This window comes from Vanessa tameamea, chromosome 31 (genome assembly GCF_037043105.1).
Source record: "Vanessa tameamea isolate UH-Manoa-2023 chromosome 31, ilVanTame1 primary haplotype, whole genome shotgun sequence".
NCBI classification, from domain to species: Eukaryota; Metazoa; Arthropoda; class Insecta; order Lepidoptera; family Nymphalidae; genus Vanessa; species Vanessa tameamea.
In genome coordinates, this window is record NC_087339.1 from 2,668,188 (window position 1) to 2,686,191 (window position 18,004).

Sequence of the window (18,004 nt, forward strand, 5' to 3'; positions counted from 1 at the left end):
TGCCGACTACGCTGGTAAATCCACTAAAATCCAGCGGTGTCCTGTCTTTTTGACGTTACGGGATGACTTACGCATACCATAATGCCACGCTGACGGTTGGCCCTCTACTCCTGGAGGAGTTCTCGAGGTACGGAGAAACCTCTAGTTCATATCTTGCCTTCTCCACGGTCTTCTTCGGCGGAGCGGGTCGACAAGGGCACGACAGTCTCGGTCGACGAAATTCTACCCTTTGCCGATATAGCTTGCCTGGGTTTGATCACGCAATCATCGGTTAAGATGTACGCCTATAACTCAGCTCTGGTATCACAATAAATAAGATCGATTTTAAATGTTAATAACAGTGACCCAATACTAGTAACGAATTGTCGCTTTATTGAATCGAAAGGTTATCGTTGCCCTTCAACCGCTTTCCTATTCCACTAACGCAACGATCCAACTGCGGTTCAATCAAAGTTAGTTCGCAATAGAATCGGGATCGTATCGCAACAGTTATAAGTAGAATTAGTCGGTTACGTTTAAACTGAAGTTAAATTTCCTGAGGAATTGTCTAAGTTGGATTGTCTAAAGTTTTAGAAGAAAATAAACGCCTGGATTTGTCCTCGGGTTCCATCACAGAACACTAATAATTGTGAAAAACAGCATTGTAAATCTGTTTATTCGAGAAAACTGTGCGAGATTCTTACGGTTTCTTCTCGCTGGAAGCTTCCGAAACGATGGTAGTGTTTAAATATTGACGATTCAAAAACGCTTCATTGTGAAGTTTACTTGAATGAAATTGATTTGATTTGTTGGATCAGAATATAACCAATAACGTATTATTTTTTTACATTACATTAGCAGCCTGTAAATTTCCCACTGCTGGGCTAAGGCCTCTTCTCCCTTTGAGGAGAAGGTTTGGAGCATATTCCATCACGCTGCCCCAATGCGGGTTAGTGGAATACACATGTGGCAGAATTTCGTTGAAATTAGACACATGCAGGTTTCCTCGCGATGTTTTCCTTCACCGCCGAGCACGAGACGAATTATAAATGCAAATTAAGCACATGAAAATTCAGTGGTGCTTGCAGGGGCTTGAACTCGAATCATCGGTTAAGATGCACGCGTTCTAACCACTGAACCATCTCGGCTCTAACGTATCATTATATAAGTTATTAATATTGAACAGGATAAATAACTTAGACCAGCGGTCGGCAGCACGCGACGTTAGTTGGCAAATATGACAACTGACGTACCAGAAACAGCCTCTCGAATGCAACCTCAGACATCACACTAGAGTTTGTGTAAAACCAGTTGTCTGTTTAGGTAGTTTGTAGTTTCAATTTCTTTATTTTTCTAGCTATAAAGTGAGTATTACGTCATCAGCCTACTGCTGTCCACTGCTGGACAGGCCTCCCCTAGAGCACGCCATGTTGCTCGGTCCTCTGTTTCCCTCATCCAGCTCCTACCGGCCGGAAGTACTCGGTCGGAGGTAAGTATTACGTATACGAACTAAATTCCGTATCTTTTAACAATTTTTAATAGCATTTTTAATTTTTTGCTATGGAATATGACTATGCGTAGGTTGCTCTATTGGGCTTCTAGGGTTAATATCATGACTGCCGCCTTAAGTTTATTTTGCTACCTTGTGGCGTTTGCCTGCCAAGAGGTGGCCGACCACTGACTTAGACAAATGTTAAGGATGTGTATGTTTTTACGTTTTTTTTCTTTTTTATATCGGTAGGCGAACGCGCAATTGGGTCACCTGATGGTAAGTGGTCACCACCGCCCATAGACAATGGCGCTGTACGAAATATTAATTGTGGTGCTTCAGCTACTTAAATTGAGATCAGAGTAATGTACGTTACGTTGTCAAATATTTATTTATTTATATTTATTATAAATATGAATATAATACTAAAAATACCAAAGTTTACATAACATTCTATTACGAACAAGTATAAAAAAAAACGTAAAGTCTAGAATAACTTAAAACATTGCTATATCGGCTAATTTCGTTATAGTGAACACGGTTGCGCGGGCGCAATGCGTATAGCGAAAATTACAGACATTAAATTAATCGTGTCAAAACAAAGAAACGTTCAAGGCTTCTCGTATTCAGTTTAAAATGTACAACTGTTATATTAAATGTTATTATTCATCATCATTACATATTATAAAACAAAGTCGCTTACCGCTGTCTGTACCTGTGTATGCTTAGATCTTTAAAATTACACAACGGATTTCGATGCGGTCTCTTTTAATAGATAGATTGATTCAAGAGGAAGGTTTATATGTATAATACATGCACAATATTTTAGAGAAACACCGATATTTTTAGAAGTGAAGTCGTAAATAAACACATTTTTAGCGCTTACATTGTAAACGCTCGCTGAACCCTACGAGATATATCAAAATAATGTTCTACAGTATTGTACACATTCAAAAGGTATTCAAAAAAGTCCTGCAATGGTATATGTCTATCTCCCAAAATAACCATTTTTTATCCTTTACTTTTTACGAGAAATAATGGCTTCTTTTCGAAGCGATTTTAAGCAATACAGCATTAATCCTTATCTAATTAAGTACCTAAAACACATTTAATATAGATCAATATGGCCTTTTACAGCGAGTAATTTAAATGAATATTTTCCAAGATATTACAGATTTAAAACGCAGGGACATAGCCGTTTGTATTGTCTAATGACTGAAAAACTGTGAACGTTGTAAGACATTCTGTAGTATATTTAGTACCAGCATTGCACGCGTGCGGAGCCGGGGCGGGTCGCTAGTAAATATATTGTATTAACAAGATTTACATTACGAGTTTCAATTGTATGTATAAAAATCTAGGAAGTTGATTTTGATCTTGCTGTGTTTGGAGTTATGACGTGTTATAAAACGAATTCCTCCGATGTGTCTGTGTTTTTGAACACGAATGTTAAGGTTTAGTTATAGATCTAGTGATACAAGAAGGTTTAGTTGCATTATTAATTATGGTTGTAGTGTCTGGGGTAGCTTGTAATCTTGTACTGAGGTTGTGAACCTGCAGCGTTCACCTACAGAGTTTCGTTAGTGACGTCACGAAAACGGTCCTGACGCCGACCAGTGTTACGAGCAGAGGCACTCCTCAACCCCACCGGCTATGTTCTGAGCCGAGGTGCCGGATTTACTTAGTTTGAACATTTTGATAGATAGCATTATTGAATCAAATTATTTTATTTTATTGTTTGTCTATACAAGTAAATCTCGCGTCAAGCTTTGATAGCATATAAATTGTGTCAAATGTGTCAAATGTGAAGTGACTTTATAAGTTAACAGTAAAAGTTTTAGTGTCAAAGTTTATTGTCTTCTTTTTAGCGAATTTAAATAGCTTTTTTTAAAAAAAGGTTTTACTTTTAATTTATTTTTTACTTTTTAATTCGATACCCTTACTGTAGGAATTAATTAAAAAAATATATCAGCCATCTTGGATGACCATACATTGTCATTTAAACTGAACGTGTATACAAAATTTCAGCATCAAACTTCAATCGGTTAAGGATATTTGCTTCTAAATTGAGTTGCAAGATTTTACATACTTACATTGCAAGTTAAATAAAAGCTTTTAAAAAGCATGCTGTCTCCTTCTGTCAAATGTCAAACCAATAATGACAGAGCGAGGGAAGTGCGTGGCAACAGTCGCTGCTCAACGTCCATCAGAAAGGTTTAAAGACACAATCCGTCACGAAATATCTGTGTCGTCTGACGTTTTTATGGTACGTCTGAAACCCCTCGGTAAGAGTGACCTTGGGCTTTCACAGTCAGCGAACCGTGAGAATCTATGCCCTAAATAATAGCTTTGCTTACCTTGAAATTTATTAAAATGGTTAAGAGTACAATGTACGATAAAGCAATAAGTGTAAAAATTGTTTTGATAACAAATTAAGACTTCAGTATTCCGCAATCGTAATTCCATAACAGATCGTTAAATATCGCAAGATTTTTGTGGTTACAGTGCGTGCGTCCTAACCGATGATTGCGGGTTCAAACCCAGACAAGCACCACTGAATTTTCGTGTACTCGGCGGTGGAGGAAAACATTGTTAGGAAATGTGTCTGATTTCATTGAAATGCTGACATGTGTATCCGCCAACACGCATTGAGGTGGTGGATTAAGCTCTAAAACTTTCTCAAAAAGAGGCCTTAGCCCAATAGTGGGACATTTACAAGCTGTTACTTTTCAAAGTGGTTACCACTGCTCACAAAGATCGCTTCTGTCAGAAATATTAACCATTGCTTACAGCGTCAACACGCCACTAACCTTGGCAGTTGAGATGTTATGTCCCTTGAGCCTGAAGTTTTGCTCACTCGCACTTGAAACCGTAACACAACAATACTGAGTATTACTGTTTAGCGGTGACCACTTACCATCAGATGGCCCGCCTATCAATGAACGCACAAATCGCAAATATAAAACATTCATTTTTATCTATAATAACATCATGAAACGGATTTTTTTTTATAAATATATGTAGCTATAATCTCTGCACTAATAACCTACAGACAGATAACAGAGTATAAATTATATTTGTATTGTATAATTAATTTTATTAATAAACTGCACGAGCAAAGCCGGAGGTCCCTTGTCTATGCTAATATTATAAACGTGAAAGTAACCCTGACTGTCTTTTGCTCTTTCACAGCCAAACTACTGAACCGAATTTGATGTAATTCGGTAGGAAACAAGCTTGAACCTTAAGGAAAGACATAGGATACTCTTATGCCTAACACGTACAACTATGTTATATGTAAATTAGATGACCTAAGGTCCCCGTAAGAAAGGAGATTTATCACGTTATATAACAGCAACGTCACATCAAATGAAAGTTGAGATGCGCCACACGTGTACATAAAGAACCGCTTCCATTGTCCGACGTGAACAAACGACTATTTTATTCAAATGTTAAAAACCCGAGAGTTCGGATTTGTTTATATTCAAAATACGTTATCATAAGAATTAGTCAAACTTTCCGAACGTCGTTACGTCAGCTGTCAGATTTAATTTCGATTTATTAAATTTTGGCGGGAAACAGAATACGCGCAAGTTTAATATAGTTAGTTATGGTATGTTACAATGACAGAAGAAAAGATAAACATACCTTTGATTAACAACTCTGTTGTATTAACTATAAACTAGAAACAGATTTTTTAAATTAAATTTAGTTAAAAATTTAAAAATACTGTACATCAAATTTTATAATTTGTTATTAATCAAAATATATACGAAATAAATGAAACAGTTCATGATTAATATGTATATAATACTTTTCTGTTTCACTTAACTACTTATACCCACTTTAATTTGTTTCCAAAGTTTCGATGACAACTTCGATGACATTCAAAAAGCATTCTTGAACGCAATTTTCACAAATCAATATTAAATACCACAGATTATTAAGATCTCGAGCAATGACGTCACATCGATAAAACATCAAAGTTGTTAATTTGATTCCTGGAATTAGAATCCTACTAATATTATAAATTGTAAAATTTGTGAGATTGTACGGATGTTCGTGACTCCTCTATGCAAAAACTACGGAATGGATTTTGATGAAACTTTACAATTATATAGTTTATACGTCAGAATAACAAATAGGCTTTAATACTAGGTGCTTGCGTAGATTTCGTTATTAAAATAAACCATATTAGCATATTGCGTAGGTAGAAAGTCCTTTAACTGACTTAAACTGACTTTACGTTTTCACGCTGCCGCTGAACCGATTTTGATGAAATTTGATATCGGGATAGTTTAAGTACTAAGGAAGGACATAAGTTAGATTTTCCCCACAGAAATCTTTTCTGAAGAAGGTGAAAATTGAGGTCCGAATTGACTTCAGATGTGTGATTATTGATCACGCGGGGGTTTAAGTACAATATATACGCGGACGAAGACATTTTTTATTATATATAATAATATATTTCTGAGGTATAATAATAATAATAAATTAAAAAATTGACAAATATCTGTTCCGTTCTGTTTACACTAAAAAATATATATATAATACTAGCTGTGCCCGCGACCTCGTGCGCGTTTAAATTTGAAATGAAACTGAAACTTTATATATAATTCTAAAATAAAAGTAACTTAAGTTATTCCTTCTTACACCAGCGAAAGTCCCGTCAAAGTTGATCCAGCCGTTACAGAGATTAGCAGAAACAAACTGACAGACAGGCTGACAAAAATTGTAGTTGAGTTTCTTGCCGGTTCTTCTCGGTAGAATCTACAGTCCGAACCGGTGGTAGCTTTACTATAAATAGTTTGTTAAATGACGATTTAAAAGTGCTTGTAAAAGTATATTTTAATTTGATTTGTAAAAAAATCATTTCGGTATATGTACCGTGTATACATACATATGCATTCAATAAAAAGCGGTTATTTTAATATTACAAACAGACACTCCAATTTTATTATACGTATGGATTAATATTAATGTAACTGCATAAACAAATATTTCTAATATATAAATTGAAATATATCTAATTCGCAACTTGGGATCCCAGCTTAGTGTTATGTAGACACAGATAATTTAACTCCGAAATCCTATCGGTAATTCCTGATAAGCGCGTCGAACTATGCCACGCCGCGCCGTCTTCGAAATGTGTCAATATTTGATACACTAATTGACAAGACGTACGGACGCTCATCATGCCAGTTTCACACGAGTACAATAAGGGTCTATATATAAAAATTTTAGATCAAAGGACAAACTTACAAAGAAAAATTGTTTTTCTCCGTATAGGAAAATTGAAATTCTCGAATTTTTTAATAGCAACGAGATCTTTCCGATCGTATTTGTCCTCCCATCGGATTATGAGTGTAAAGACCCATTTGCACACACACGTGGTCCGGTGGATTCAAGGGGTAAGTCAAGTCAAAGTCAAAAAGTAGACGATATAATAAAATTAAACAGGTCGTATGGTTTCAAGTCTACGTTCAGATATGTCTTAGGTGGTAAACTTACGGTCCGGCCCCGCTCGTCTCCCATGAGATTGGTCTGCATGGCCTAAATCGGTTAATACGACATATTTGTAGGCGGACTGGCAAATAGGTTGTGATCTTAAGTGGTCACCACCGCCTATTAGACAGCGCTGTTAGAAATATTAACCATCCCTTACTTCGCCAACGCAGCAACCTTGGGAACTAAAATGTTACGTCCCTTATGCCTGCAGTTACACTGTCTCACTCACCCTTCAAACCGGAACACAAAAATACCAAGTATCACTGCTTGGCGGAAGAATATCTGATCAGTGGGTGGTACCTACCAAGTTAAATCATAATCACAAGATGGAATTTTTGAAAGTGACATTTAACCACGTAACTATATGGGTTTCTAAACGATACTTTGGGCATAGAAACACGAAGCTATTAAAAAATCTTTCGTAGAAAACATAAATAAATGTTATATAAGCTTCTATGTGTCAACCGATTCAAGATTGACGGAAGAAAGCCGGTAGAAAACGCTTCGGCGAAGATCTAACGCGACGATATGGAATACTAAATATACAACTTCAAAATTAATCACTTTTCGTATATATTATATTATAAATATAACTTCCACATAGATTATTAACATAAATTAAAAACGAGTTCAAATATATTAAAAATAAACAATCCATACTAATCATTACGTAGTATAAAACAAAGTCGCTTACCGCTGTCTGTCCCTGTGTATACTTAGATCTTTAAAATCACACAACGGATTTTGATGTGGTTTCTTTTAATAGATAGATTGATTCAAGAGGAAGGTTTATATGTATAATACATGCACAATATAGTAGACAAACACTGATAATTTTAGAGGTTTCTGAAGTGATGTCGTAAATAAACACATTTTTTACCCTACGAGATAGATCATGATAATGTACTACAGTATTGTATCTTAAAAAGTTCTTCACAAAATTCCTCGATGGTATATGTCTATCTCTTAGGGATAACCCACAATAACCATTTTTAATCTTTTAATTTTTACGAGATATAATGGTTTATTTGCGAAGGGATTTTAAGCAATACAGCATTAATCCTTATCCAAATAAGTACCATAAATACATTGTGCATTTAATATAGATCAATATTGCCCTTTACAGCATGTAATATAAACGTATAACGACTGAAAAATTGTGTACTTTGTATATAATGACATTCTGTACTATATATAGTTCAGTATTCACCCGTGCAAAGCCGGGCGGGTCGCTAGTGTATTGACCATTTAAAATAAACATTGACGGACACTGCTTAAATGAGTTTTAGTTATATACAAAAAAAAAAATATAATGAAATTCACCAAGAACACAACTGACAGTTCAAGTTCTTTACTATCGCGACAACCCAAGATGGACGCCCTTTTTTTTACTACGTCTGAAAGGTGACGTCAGTTCCCTGACACGTCACTCAGTTTTGATGACAATCATCGGTTAAAAGACACTCTTTCTCACCACGAGGCTACATCGGCATTACTAACAACTTAATAACTAACAACAAAGATATTAAATAAATAAATTAAAACAACTTACGGACACATACTTCCTGTATCAGATTGAAGGTTAGACTTCCGGCGATACACGCAGTTATCATAAACGTATTTACATGATATAATAACATATTTACTATATATAAAGGTGCTTGGCCTTCATCATAACATATGATGGCTACATATTTGGAAAAGCCAGTTCCATAATAAAGTATTACAATCCAGTAAAAAAAATTGTCCGAATTACGACTAGCACTGTGAGTTAGAGCGAGAGAGGAGCCTGCCTGCTGCTGCCGTATGCGTGAGAGAAAGGGAGGCAAGACAGACTGACGCCGTAACGCGTTACGTAACGACGCGATTTAACCTCCCATAAGAAGTTATCGTTGCATAAAGATGTCGTGGAACGTAGTTGGACGAAGTTGCTTTCGTTATATATTATGTATTAATAAATGAAATAAGAGCCGAGATGGGCCAGTGGTTAGAACGCGTGCATCTTAACCGATGATTTCGGGTTCAAACCCAGGCAGACACCACTGAATTTTCATGTGCTTAATTTGTGTTTATAATTCATCTCGTGCTCGACGGTGAAGGAAAACATCGTGTTGAAATTTCAACGAAATTCTGCCACATGTGTATTCCATCAAGCCGCATTGGAGCAGCGTCGTGGAATATGCTCCAAACCTTCTCCTCAAAGGGAGAGGAGGCCTTAGCCCAGCAGTGGGAAATTTACAGGTTGCTAATGTAATGTAAATGAAATAACTATACAAATTAAAGTTTGAGAATTACACGACAAGATATTAAATTAATTACTTAAAATTCCATGTGAATTATAACAAACAATGACAACCGTGTATAATAGAAAGAGAGAGAGCAAACCAAAAAGAGACAGAAGGTCTTCTGAAGTAACGTAAGGACGTTATGATTTCTACCAGTGCTATCTACTGAAAGGCGTCTATACGAACTTCATTTCAAAAACAGTTCCAACTAAAGCTAGGGAAGATGTACAAATGTCTCTTCCAGACAAGCTTTGGGCATAGAACTCGTCGTAGCGACAGCAGTTTGGAAGTGTGTGCTTATATTTGAATCAAATCAAATCAAAATATTCTTCATTCTAGTACTCATTAAAGCACTTTTGAATCGTCATGTAAAGCTTCTAACGATTCCGAAAGTAGATTCTACCGAGAAGAACCGGCACCATTTTGATTACAGAGTATTTTTTTTTTATATTTCCTGCCTATAATTTAATCTTGTATCGAGTACAATGCCTCATTTTTCAATGTTTTTTGACAGCTTTAAATTTTTAAATGGGCGTTAAAGTTAAGAATAGTGGAATCTTATTATAGAAACGAATCCATTGCCTCAGGTAGGATGTATTAACTTTGCGAAGTCGGAAGCTGGGCGTTATTAGTTTACCTTTCCTCCTCGCGTCCATACAATCATTGCCACCGTTTCTTCCAAAAACTATAATATTAATATACATAACATTGTTGTAAACATGACTCCCCGGAGTCTCGAGCTCCAAGATTTTCCTGAACTTTCACGCCTAATATTTAACCTGAATGTAGTGCTTATTGCAAGTCCGTCTATTTAGGTACCAGTACCACCCCTATTAACCTATCCTACGTCTACAAAATATTTTATTAATTTATTAATTTTTCAATAATTTATTATCGATACGATACCGGATGGACTTTATAGCACCCTTGCACGAAATTATTATTTGGAACACACTTTCTGAACGCACCCGTAGACGTCAAACATGGCCGCCCGTTGAACTGTCATGTCAATGAATTTCATGATTATATCTTTAAAATATCACGATTATACGAATTTATTTGAATTTGGACTATATTTTTTTAATCCTCCCTCGAGGGGGTAAATTAAAAATTGAAAAATTTCGCACGGTTTCCCTTGTGGTAAATAAATCTATACCTACAGACTATTTAGCAGTGTTTTATGTATGTGCGCGGTAATCTCAGAAACAGCTTAATAGATTCGAGTGAAAGTTAAATAGGTACCAATAAATAATATATAGACTACTACGTGTCGCCCGCAACTTCGCTTACGTCTTACGGTTTGTCCGTCAGTTATGAGGCAAAGTAGCTCTATCCCTATGACCTTCCTTGGAGTTTAAACTTGCTCAACAAATTACATCAAATTCGGTCAATGCTTTGGCCGTGAAAGCGTAACAGACGGACAGAGTTACTTTTGCATATATAATATATGCTGGATTAATAGAATTTACATTAGCAGCCTGTAAATTTCCCACTGCTGGGCTAAGGCCTCCTCTCCACGCTGCTCCAATGCGGGTTGGTGTAATACACATGCGGCAGAATTTCGTTGAAATTAGACACATGCAGGTTTCCTCACGATGTTTTGCTTCACCGCCGAGCACGAGATGAATTATAAACACAAATTAAGCACATGAAAATTCAGTGGTGTCTGCCTGGGTTTGAACCCGAAATCATCGGTTAAGATGCACGCGTTCTAACCACTGGGCCATCTCGGCTCTCATAGACTTTGAAATTCTTTAAAACATAAACATTATTTATAATAAATAATTTTAAATTATAGATCAGTATAAATATTTATGTATATCAATTCGCTCGCTTTCAAAACAGAACATAATTCATGTACATTGTAAAATGATCTTGTCTGATCGTCTGTACACCTTTTTTTTTTCTAGAGCCGTTATTGCTCTATGGTTAGACAATGTAGATCTTGACCGATGGTAGTAAGTTTAAATCCGGACAATCAGCGACTTGATGCAATAAGTACTAACACTTCTTTAGGAGACGAGTTTTGTAAAACAGTGAAACGACTACACTGACTCCCTTGGCAGTTCTTCTCAATAAAATGTACATTTAGAACCGGCAGTAGTTTAACATTTAATCTATTCGAATAAAGTACATTTTGATATTGATTTTTCATATTTAAAACACAATATTTACCGAGAAAATAAGTTATATAAATTAATAATATATATTTTTATAATATTCCAACAATTAGCCATTTATCCGACCGCATCTCTATACTATATAAAAAAAGGGAATATCCTCTTTTGATGTGGGTTATAAATAAAAATTTACCTATTAATATGATTGAGTGCGGCTGTGTGCGGTAATGTGTTCATCTCGCTAACAAAGCTTTCATAAAAAAACCTAATTTAATCCCGTTCACTTTATAGTGCCCTATTAAAATAATTATTTGACGTTACGTGTTCATAAAACTCCGACTAGGAAAGTAGAAATTGTCGACTTTTCTCAACTATAACATGCATGTATTATACATATAAACCTTCCTCTTGAATCGGTCTGTTCATTGACGAAAACCGACTTATAATGCATTGCTTAGTTTAAAATATCCAAACGTACGGACATCGGGAAGAAACAATAAGCTTAGCAAGTAAATATGAAATAGATTACAGATTTATTTTATGACATTTATTTATTTATTATATAGGCAGTGTATATAGTAGGTATATATCTTCTACTCACCTGCAAACAAATTTGTCCTCTTTATAATATTAGTATAGATATCTGTCATGGGATTCTGGGAGATGTCAAACACCGGTACCAATGGTTAGATTTGTCCAATCATGCAGACGCGCCCCTCCACGTTAAACAATCACGCATCAGTATGAATGAAACTCGTGTTTAAGATGTCTTAGTGTGCGTAAGATGATTGACATACAAGTAAGGACAGCAAAACAATACTAATTTATATCATATTTGATAATGAACGCCGATTGTAATGGGGGTGGCTGCTTTATATAATGAATAGATATATACTTCAGTTTTATGATGGATATTCGTTAATATAATACCTATATGCGATTTTTTAATTCACAGAGCAATATGGCGGAAGTATGGCAGTCCTTTTTTTTATGGAACAGGTCGTTTGCTATGCTGGTAAGCCAACAGGTGCGTTGCCGGACTTTAAGAAATATGTGCACTCTTTTCTTGAAGGTTCCCAAGTAGTATCGGTTCGGAAAAACCGTCGACGAAAGCCGGTTCAACAGAGCGGTTGTGCGAGGCAGAAAATTTTTCTTTAAAAAATATTTTGGACTTTCGGACATTTAGTTGTTTTGCATGAAAAAATGTCGTCTTTTAATATTTTTCTCGATTCGATTCAAATTGTAATGAATCGATCAAAATCGACTCGTTAAGAGTCAGAGCACGTCGCTAGCTTGAAAATGGCCATCTGGAATCTAGTCTTATGCAATTTGTTACCTAATTCATTAGGTTTAGTACGCAGTGCCCGCCCGGTTTTCTTCGAAGGTCAATCGTTCTATAATGAATTCGTTTTTGCATAGGAATAATTTTAAATGTATTTGTTTATGTGGGTTACGTTTTAATGATCAAGATCCAAGGCGTTTGCGGTTACGTTATTTTATAGCGATCTCTTTTAATAAAATCAAAACATAATTCCAGTGGGCCCTTGCGAGTTCATTCATACTTAAATCGTTTTACAAGGTTAAATTAAATTTAAAGCTAGGTTATATCATATCGGAAAATACATCGACACGATCCGATTGATATCTCAAGTAACGCGCTGTAAAATCAAAGTCCGACTCGCACTTGGCCGGGTTTTTTTAAGAAGCGGTCTAGTAATCTGTACATTCCCAAAATTCAACTACAACTAAAAATTAGTTTTATACCCAAGTTTTTTTTAAATTCAAAAATCTAATATTTTCGAACGTTATCTATGATCCTTGACAAGTATACCCAGTTCACCAATTACTCCAAGTCTCATCCCGCCGTTTCACCCACGATCAGGTAATACGTAATGCAGGTCAAACTAATGTAAGTTATGACGTCATAAGACTGAATTGATTCTTCAATAAACAAGACCGCTGTGTTAAACAACTATGTCAATATAACCTTTAGCGTCTTTACATATTAAACTGTATCGTAGGTGTAGCTGCTGTCTTATAAAGTAATTCCCTGACGTCCGACAACATATCTGAAATAATCCTCTATGCATACTAGTAAGGAGAGTTTGTTTTTTAACGTAACTTAATAATTACTTAACTAATATATCTTTTCTCAGCTATAATATGCATGCATTATACATATAAACCTTCCTCTTGAATCGCTCTGTTCATTGACGAAGACCGCATTAAAATGCGTTGCGTAGTTTAAAAGATCCAAGCGTTCAGACGAGAAGACTTTGTTTCATACTGTGAAGAGATCGTTAGGATTGAGACTGGAGAGGTTTTATAAAAGATTCAACAAACACTCAATCAGCCATTTTTTTCCTTTTTTTTATGATATCGGTAGGCGGACTAGCAAATGGGCCACCTGATGGTAAGTGGTCACCACCGCCCATAGACAAAGGCGCTGTATGTATTAACCATTCCTTACATCACCTATGCGCCACCAACTTTGGGAACTCAGATGTTATGTCCCTTGTGCCTGTTATAACACTAAAAAAAAAATGCTCTCCAACCAATGATATAAAAAAAAACAAAAACTCGTTTCAACTATGACGAAGCTGCGTATATTATCATATGTAATAAACTATTTACCTTAAACAGTTCACAAGAAACTGGTCAAGAATTCTTTAACATAAATTCCACTTAATTATGTAAGGTATGTTTAAGTTACCTTTGTGTGTCACTTTACGTGCGTCTAGTCGATTCCTTTATACTTAATAAGTTTATTTGTTTCGATGAGTATGTTGCAATTGATGTTACTTGAAAACAATCTTTGTTTAACTTGTCACTACGATATAATTATTAGGTTTTGTTGTTGGTCGTCAAGTAGTAGGCTTAAAAAACCGGGTAAGAGTCCAGTATCTATGAAAACGGCAAAAAGCACGTTAGATTTTTACTATTTGTTGGTACATCGGCTACAGAAATATATCATCATCACAGAAACACAAATACCACTTTATACTAAATGCATATTTATGTACACAGTATATGTACCAAATAAAATTTTAAAAACAATTTTTGTCTGTCTGTCTGTTTGTTCCGGCTAATCTCTGGAACGGCTGGTACGATTTCGACGGGACTTTCACTGGCAGATAGCTGATGTAATAAGGAGTAACTTAGGCTACTTTTATTTTAGAATTATATATAATATAATAATAGAGTCACGCTGCAATATTCTCACGCAACGACTCGTCCGTCACGTCATTGGGTGCCTCACACGACGACACAACTTAACATCACAAAAACTACCTAATACGGAATAAATAAGTTGTATTCAAATCTGCGAACTCAACAATAAGTTTTTGTTAAATTCAAACGCGCACGGGCACAGCTAGTTAGACATGACCTAGGAATTTAATCTTGCTTCATACAAAGTTTCAACAAATTCGGTCCAGTAGTTTAGCCGTGAAAGAGCAACAGACGGACAGAGTTACTTTCGCATTTATAATATTAGCACAGCTGTGTGTGCAAACTGTAAATTATTTGTGTGCATGAATATGTAATTTAACATTTATTAACTTAATATTACAACGAACGAAGCCGCGTACGACAACTAGTAAACTTTAGGTAAGAGATTTAATCGCAAAAAAGTTCAAGATCTGTATAGGTTAAGATTTAAGACTAGACTCGTAGATCGATAGGAATTAAAAAGGTATTTATTTAATATAGGAAATGTTTAATTACAATATAATATAAAACAAAATACCATTATGACTTGGTTTGCACTCAACATTGAAGTCTAGTCTGTAATCATTTATTTTTAATTTCGAAATACGCTTAATTATTAATTATTATTTAATATTAAGGAAAATATATCTAAGAAAAAAAAATAACAAGAATAATAATAATAAAAAACACAAAAACAAGTAAATAAACAAAGAAATAAAATAAATAGTTACTAAATATAAAATAGGTACATAAATACTCTTTTTCCTGGAGATCGGGACGGAGTACTTATTTAGTAAAACCGACTGAAACAACGAGAATGTAAAGACGTGATGTACTAAATAATAATACATAATATAATAAACACGAAAATTCACATTAAATCTATTTTTCTAAATATATTTTTATAATCTATATTTCTAATATATAAAAATGCGAAATTGAACGCAGCTTAAACGCCGGACGGACAATAAACCAATTTTTTTTCACTCTCCACGGGGTCAATGCTGGGGGTGAAGGATTACAGAAAAATTCTTGAAGTATCTTCGTTATAAACTATAATCCACGCGGGAGAAGCCGCGCGTTCATCTAGTCAAAAGTAAAAAAATAAATTGGCTCCGTTCACGCTATTAAACTTAATTTGACGTCCATTAACAATATTACTCATTTAACTTTTTTATCTACATGCACATTATAGGACAAGGAGTAAAGACATTGTGCTATCACTATACCGATCATGAAGATCACGGGAATATAATTAGTAAGTACCAAACACTCATTAAATTTTCACCAAACAGCATTTGATCGAGCTTAGAACTGTCTTATAATTAAAAAACTACTGACTGTTAACGATTTTAATACCAAGTAGGTATATATAATAATGAACGATCAAAAATCACGCCAGATCTTCTAGTGATTCCAAAAAGTCATAAGTAATACAATAATTGATGTTTTACAGTCGTTTTTGCATGATGAAGTCATTCTTCGTGAGTTTATCCAGATTATGTTGAAATATTAGTATAAGTATTAGTATAAGTTGCTTTGTTTCGATCGTAAAACAATGTAATTATTGAGATTATTCCAATAAATTCATAAAAGATATGTTTAATGATAAAATCATTATAATAAATCTTTGCGATATAAAATATAAAATCATCATATTTTAATCTTGTTTAAAAATATATTATTTATTTAATTATTAATAATATTATATATACAGTGTGTTGTACCTATTCAGACGTAAGAGCCGATAATTGTATCCGTCATCAAAAACATAACACACACAAACAAATATATATTTAAAAAAAAACACAGAATCAAAATATTAAAGACCTATAAATGCAGGCATTTGTCAAAATTAAAACAATTCAAAATTAGAAATTTAAAAAACTAAAATTAAAGCTAAACTGACTCTAAACATATTAAAAATTTAAAATAATTTCAAATTCGAAATATAAAAATCGAACGTTTCATAAAAGAAAAAACGATTTCCAAGTACCTACATATTATGTTTGAAGACAGAAACAAAAACTAGCGTGCAAACTTAGCGTAAATTTTTAGAATATTTGTCTCGTGTGGAAAATTTTTAATCAGAAATATAATGTGTTATGTTAATTAATAATTACTATTTAATTTCAACAACCACTTTCTTGTGTTTAAAACTATTTCGCATGTAACTAGTGTTAAGAAAGCGTTGAATTTACATTAAAAAAAATTAGCTAAAGAATGTGTACTAGTGAGAACTCCTAATTGAAATTTGACAATTATTTTTTATAAATTCATATGAACGTGTCTTTAATTTAAATTAATTTAAAAAATACTTGAGAACTTGAGAACGCCTTTTTTTTAATTTAAGAATTTTATAACACAAGTGAATCTTATTAACTTTTTATTGGATAAAATTTTACTATAATCTAATTAGTCACAGTATTGTATACAATCTTTTATGAATGACAAATCTAATTAAATTAGGATCAATGACTGTTGACTTAACTTTAACCGGTCAATAATTAAAAATATATTATTTTTTTTAAATACTCACATCATCTACTTTCGGGTGCTCGTGGTTACAATGCACACTGCCATGTTCACTTGTAACCAAATCGTTAAATGTATTTGACAATCCACACTCAACACACAACACTAAACACAAAATCACACAATTAAATTTCGACATGTCTACCGTTTTTTCATACACGTCATTTGTTTACATCTTAAAACAATATATATAATCTTTAACAAAACATCCACTCCCAGTACGCGACACGATAACACTAAAATTAAACAAATTCAACACTGAATGCTCCGAACTTCACAATCAATGAATCCGCTTAGAGTGAAGTTGGATACGTCAACAGCTGTTACGGCGGCAGCCATTTTCTTCCCTGTTCCTTGTCTCTGTCTAACTTATATGTTTTTGTTTATGTGTGAAAGAGTGAATATTTTGATAACACAAGGATGATATTTGTATAGATATCAAAGTAAAGAATAGCTTACACTTAACAACTTTGTCATGTCAGATTTATTATCTTTGTTTTAATTTTCATTCGTAGTATTATTCATTCTACGTAATTTACTTTTGATACATATTTTTAATAAATAATACAAAGAACAATTATTATTTATTTTATGTTCGGCACCAGTTTCGGTGTTAAATTGTAATTTTTTATCTTTTTTTTTCATTCTAATAACAAAACCGCATTGATCGCACAGTGAGTATTATTTTATTTTAGAAATTTGTAATACTTTAAAGTCGAACAGTATTTCTTTATCGATTCTGTGTAAATTTATTAAAAAAAATCATCTGACATACATTTTTAAAGTATTTTATTGAGATTTTAGTAAGTAAAATATTTTTAACATTTTATTGGCTGTAGATACTTACTGTTATATCTATTTCATTATTTATATACTTG

At 34.0% G+C, this 18,004-nt stretch overlaps 1 protein-coding gene across 2 annotated transcripts in view; it reads right to left on the reverse strand.

The window, feature by feature from the left end:
* The window catches only part of Invadolysin (invadolysin), an 87,188-nt gene extending 69,781 nt beyond the window's left edge, over positions 1–17,407 (reverse strand). For both annotated transcript variants that reach the window (XM_026627316.2, XM_026627314.2), the window contains exon 1: positions 17,131–17,407. In XM_026627316.2, the coding sequence (XP_026483101.2) occupies positions 17,131–17,265 (135 nt within the window). In that variant the 5' untranslated portion in view covers positions 17,266–17,407. The remainder of the gene's footprint in view (positions 1–17,130) is intronic.
* Positions 17,408–18,004: the final 597 nt, after the last annotated feature.